Source organism: Sinocyclocheilus grahami, unplaced genomic scaffold, assembly GCF_001515645.1.
Source record: "Sinocyclocheilus grahami isolate Dianchi unplaced genomic scaffold, SAMN03320097.WGS_v1.1 scaffold176.1, whole genome shotgun sequence".
NCBI classification, from domain to species: Eukaryota; Metazoa; Chordata; class Actinopteri; order Cypriniformes; family Cyprinidae; genus Sinocyclocheilus; species Sinocyclocheilus grahami.
Genome location: NW_015505355.1, coordinates 3,157,162 through 3,163,015, shown reverse-complemented (window position 1 = coordinate 3,163,015; position 5,854 = coordinate 3,157,162). Strand labels below are relative to the sequence as shown.

The 5,854-nt window shown below is 37.5% G+C and overlaps 2 protein-coding genes across 2 annotated transcripts in view; both read left to right on the top strand.

Annotated features, from left to right (window-relative positions):
• ppm1la (protein phosphatase, Mg2+/Mn2+ dependent, 1La) overlaps window positions 1-2,034 on the top strand; it is a 13,097-nt gene extending 11,063 nt beyond the window's left edge. Inside the window, exon 4 of the mRNA XM_016283670.1 lies at window positions 875-2,034. Within this exon, the coding sequence (XP_016139156.1) occupies window positions 875-1,224 (350 nt within the window). The 3' untranslated portion in view covers window positions 1,225-2,034. The remainder of the gene's footprint in view (window positions 1-874) is intronic.
• Window positions 2,035-3,779: 1,745 nt separating this feature from the next.
• On the top strand, window positions 3,780-5,301 carry LOC107593892 (ADP-ribosylation factor-like 14). The gene has a single exon (XM_016283770.1). It carries the CDS (start codon window positions 4,138-4,140, stop codon window positions 4,744-4,746), a length of 609 nt encoding a protein of 202 aa, XP_016139256.1. The 5' UTR covers window positions 3,780-4,137; the 3' UTR covers window positions 4,747-5,301.
• The last annotated feature ends 553 nt before the right edge of the window (window positions 5,302-5,854 follow it).

Genomic DNA, 5,854 nt, shown 5'->3' with positions numbered 1-5,854 from the left:
ACAGTGGTTGGATTTGACAATTACCAAACACTTAAATCGTTGATCTTATACAGGGATGCAAACTTGTCACCTTTTGTAGAATACAATTATTATTATTATTTCTACAACAATAATATTGCTACTACAGTAATATTTCTTTATTGGTATATTTAATTTTTGTAATTTAATCAAATTAAAAAAGGTTATTATTGTTATTTATCCTGGATCACGCTATGGGGTTTGCGTAGGTCCATACAAAACTAATACATTTCAAGATTTGTAAAACTCATTAACCTCATAGCATTATTTTTGCCATGCTTATTGCAGTGTAAATGCATTCATGCCACCTCTGAAGTGCAGCTTCTGAAAACATGTTTTGTTCTCATTGTAGCCTTATAGGTTTATGTACAATAAATTCAATGTTAAATCAACATATTTCTTTCTTTTTAGTAATGTCAGTTCAATCATTTTCTCAATATTAACACAATGACTTTAAATTCGCTTTTTGGGGGGGGGGTGTCTTAAATTGTGCCCAAATTGATGTAGTTTGTGATTCATTGCATCAATTAATTGATACATTGTGTAATTAATTATATTAAAACTCTTCTCAGCCCTAGTATAAATGTAGCTAATTATATCATTTACATTTTTAAAAGCATGTTTACAAACCTTAAATTGGGGAAGGCAATGCAAAAAAATGTGTATTTTAATGACCCAAAAAAATTCAGCCTCTTTAACTATTGGTTAGTAAATGGACATTATTAAACATTGTAGTCATTTTTCAGTGATTGGGCCTGCTGTTGTTGTTGGATTGCACTTGTGATGAGTTTCTGGCAGTTCCAGTGTGTGACTGCACTGTGTGAATGTAACACATCTGTGTGATCTCATCCATCAGGTGGCTTCATCAGTTTCAACGGCTCTTGGCGTGTGCAGGGCATCCTGGCCATGTCACGCTCACTCGGTGACTACCCTCTCAAGAACTTGAACGTGGTCATCCCAGACCCAGATATCTTGACCTTTGACCTGGACAAGCTCCAGCCAGAGTTCATGATCCTAGCCTCCGACGGTCTGTGGGATGCGTTCAGCAATGAGGAGGCTGTGCGCTTTGTGCGGGAACGCTTGGATGAGCCGCACTTCGGCGCCAAGAGCATTGTGCTGCAGTCTTTCTACCGCGGCTGTCCCGACAACATCACTGTCATGGTGGTGAAGTTCAAGAGCAGCTCTGGGAGCAAAACTGGAGAGTAGTTGGACTCAACCGATAAGCAGCCTCCAATGTCTTTCCATTGATACATATTGCCAGAGGCTAGACGGTGTAATTTTTTTTTCTCACAATTACAATAAACTGTACAGAAACGCATATGCATGTGCAAACACGTGCATTCCCAGATTTTTTTTTTTTTTTTTTTTTTTTTTTTTTTTTTTGGTGTGTGCCAAATGGACACTTTATAGAAAATGTATTCTGTAATTACTCCTTTTTCAATTCATTACTCTGTAAAGATGATGTATCCTGGCCTTCCTTAATCAGAGCAATATTATTTGTGAAACAGCAATTGGCATAAACGGTAGAAGGACATTTATTGCCATGAAGATGCACTAGTAGTGTTTTGTTCAGGAGACATGCATAAATATCATAACTTTGTGTTTGTTTCTTTTTCTTGTTTTTGTGAATTAAGGAGCTGATGAAACCATATCCAGCTCTTGAATTTGGATGTGCATGATCCATTCATATCAGTTCAGGGCATTAATGCCAATTTACACTGGTGCTGCTCATCAGTTAGTTTAAATGAGGGTGGAATAATGTTGTGTTAGATTAAGAATGTTGCACTTTGATTACATTTCATAATAGGTCCATGTCACTGTTTTAATGGTTATATGAATACAGAAGTGACCAGATTAAAGACTGTTGAAGTAATACTGGCAAACTGTCCTCCAACCTTCCTCCTAGTTTACTGAAAAAAATTGGCACCAGCCCCAATCTACACAAAGGTTTAATTTCTTGCACTTTGTGAAATGTATGTGGGAGAATGAAGCGATAAATAAACCTAACAAATCAAAGCTGATTTTGCTCGTCTTTGCTCTCTCTCTGATAAAAGTTTCATATACTCAGTATGATTTTTTTTAAAGAAATTAATATTTGGCAAGAACACATTAAATTGATCAAACGTGACGGCAAGTTCAAATCATCATAGAATGATTTCTGAAGCATCATGTGACTGAAGGCTGGAGTAATAATGCTGAACATTCAGCTTTACATCAGAAATCATTTATATTAAAAAAATAAAAACATTAAAAAAAAGAAGTTATTTGTATGATAATATTTCACAATATTACTGTATTTTTGATCAAACAAATGCAGCCGTGGTAAGAGATTTATTTCAAAAACATTTAAAACATCCTTCCAAATCTATAATACTATAAGGTACATATATTGACTATATATAATTGTCATTTGAGGGGAAAATGCTCAATTACTTTAAATATTATCTGTTGTATTTATCCTATATATCCATTGAAATAAATGCAAAGTATTTTAAATGCGGGTTCATAGGTACATTTGAAAACATATATTAGTATCTGTATAATTTTATTATATCAATATCAGTATATGGTATCCTAGATGGTAACAAAAATACACCTGTTGCAGATCAAATGAAACCGCAATTTTTCCACTAGACACAAAGCTGGTCAGGCCTGAGGAGCCTAAGCTGGTTTGTTGGTTTTATTTCATGTGTGAGCAGCACACAGATTGTAAGGCAAATAATAAGCAAATAGAATAAGCATATGACGCATTGCTGTTTGCATTCTTCCAGACTGACTGACAGGTCCAGCCGCAGTAACCTTACACTGCAGCGCCGTGTCCGTGTAACACACCGAGCTCAGCAGTCCATCGTGACAACCGGGGCCAGGTGTAAGGCCCCAGAATAGCACCAGCATTGTTGAGTCCAGTAGACTATTAAAGCCCCTATCGTGCCTGTTCCCACTGAGTAAGCTTTCTATAAACCTGCCCTTACACACTCTTCCTGGATCTGACGCCCAGTAGTTCAGTGGTCGTAACGTATAAATGTACGTTTGCGCTCAGTGTTGGCACAGAGTTTACAAGACACCCAGCGGCCTACATTTCAAGGATTTTCACACACTAAAATGGGTCAGTGTAGTTCAAGGACATCCGAGCAGTTTCACGAGTTCAGGTCTCTTACAACTATAAAGTTGTGTGAACAACGCACTCCCGGCGTTTCGCAAGGGAAATGGCGACCGGACGCCTCTCATCAGAATGAAGCGGCAGCGGAGAGACGGCGCCACGGCTGCGGGACTCACGACGACTGCTCTGGACTGGTTTTTGTGGCTGATCCAACTGGTGGGGTGTGGATAGACGAAACCCTCGGAAGACAAAGGTGAACCTGTGGATGTGAAGTTAGTTGGGGTCGTTGTTGTTCTTGTTTTTTACGCTGAAATCCATCTTGAGGTTTCTAAAGGTGACGACAATGTCAACAATCCAGTGCTGGAAGTATCTGGAAGGATTGAGATGGGATTCTTGGATGTCTGAGGGGCACATTCAACTTTTTTGTTTGGTTTCCATTAACTGAAATGGAAACGGATTTATTTGAAGAGTTTTTCCGAGACATTTATTGTCGTTTATGATGCCATACTGCCTGGTCATGGTCACACGTGTCATGTGGTCAGTTGATACATGTAATGGGAAACCTATGATTCATTTCTTTAAACTCACATGTCTCAGGGCAACCGTCTTAACTGAGAACTTATATTTAATATCTATATTTATTTATTTAACAAGGGTTAAATTTTCAAGTTCCTACTTCATGTATGTCAAATGACATACTCTTTAGTTTCTTTAGGATCTTCAGCCATTTGTGACATGAGAATCCAGAGATTTTAATTTAGTTTGACCATGGAATATTTAGTTTAAATGTGTACATTAAGACAGGAGATATAAATTAAGCAGAACTCCGTTCCAGGCATTCTTAGCATATCATTTGGGAGGTGTCCTGAGATACTTTGACCCATTAATCATACAGCACTATGTAGATAAGCTAGATATAATACATCACTGAGTAACGCAGACACCATCTTAAGTAAACTCACATTTGTTGAGCGATCACAGTGAGAAGCTTTGGTCTTTGTGAACATCTGACATATACAATGGGCCATTCAGGATCCAGACACAAACCTGAAGCCCGCATCCTCCTCTTAGGGCTCGACGGAGCTGGAAAATCAACACTTCTTTACAAACTGAAGTACAATGAGGACTTCCACACGGTTCCTACTATTGGATTCAATGTAGAAATGATCGAAGCGAAGAAGAACAAGGACAAAATCACCCTGACCGTGTGGGACGTTGGAGGGCAGGTTAAGATGCGAGCGTACTGGAGGAATTTTTACCAGGACACCGCTGGAATTGTGTTCGTCGTGGACTCTTCTGATATTAAGCATCTGGACATGGCCAAGAGCGTACTGGAACAGACCTTAAAGAGTGACCTCCTCAGGGGACTCCCGGTGGTGGTTCTTGCCAACAAGCAAGATATTGTAGGAGCTGCAGCGGTAACTGAGATCACAGAGCAGTTTAACCTGATAAAGAGTTGCAGTGATCGAGACTGGTTCATTCAGCCGTGTTCGGCGCTGACTGGAGCGGGTCTGGTGGACGGCTTCAGACGAATGGCACACCTGGTGAAAATGACACCTGAGGACAATAACATCAAAGAGACTGTGAAGTATATAAGATCAAAATCGGGTATGTCAATGAAGAAATAGTCCACATGGTAACTTATTAACCACTTTTTATGGAAGGTTATGTACACAATGCTACTAAATTTGGATAGTTCATAACATGTGAACTGAATGAAAAAGCAGGCTACTGAAAGATACCGAACGTTATACTTGGGTTATAAATGAATTATTCTTAAATTCATTAATATAGTAACCAAGACTGTTTAGAAAGATACAAATCTTAAATGTCTGTAATGAAATAAATGCCCATACAAACAGCAAAACTTGCTAACCACACGTACAAAAAAAAATTATGTAAACATTAGCTCATACTAGTTGCTCAGAAACATGTGAACTGAATGGGAAGTTGAGTTATAAGGAACCATAAAAGGGTCTAAATATTACCTTGAATTAATTAAATGTATTTAACATGCTGTAAAGTATGTAAAGAACTTATACATTTTTATTTAATGTACAATTTTTACTTCCATTTGTTGTAGAACACATACTTGATAACCAGACTTTTAAAAGGTTATGTAAATATCATGTAAAGGTAAAAGGTACCAAATGTTGCTTTAAATTATATTTCATGAACATGTGACCCTGGACCACAAAAAGTCAATTTTTCAAAATTGAGATTTAGACATATCTGAAAGCTGAATAAATATTCCATTGATGCTTGGTTTGTTAGGATAGGACTATTTGACGGAGATGTGATTTCAAAATCTGGAATCTGAGGGTACCAAATAAAAAAAAGTTGTCCAAATAAGGTCCTTCGCAATGCAGATTACTAAACAAAACAGAAGTTCTGATAGTTACTGTAGGACATCTACAAAATTGCTTCATGGAACATGACCTTTACTTAATATCCTAATGATTTTTGGCATAAAAGAAAATCTATCATTTTGACTTATGTTTTTGGCTATTGCTAGAAATATACCCGAGCAACTTAAGATTTGTGGTCCAGGGTCACATTAATACATGTTGGGAAATCTATATCATGAACGTGCAATTTATTTCTTTAAATCAAACGCAAAGTTCAACAATTGAGATGTATGAATTTTAATGCATGAACATACTATTTCGGTGACCACAGCATCTGCAGTAATGGCAAGGACCAAGATCAGATGTTCTAAAACTTTAGAAAAGGTCA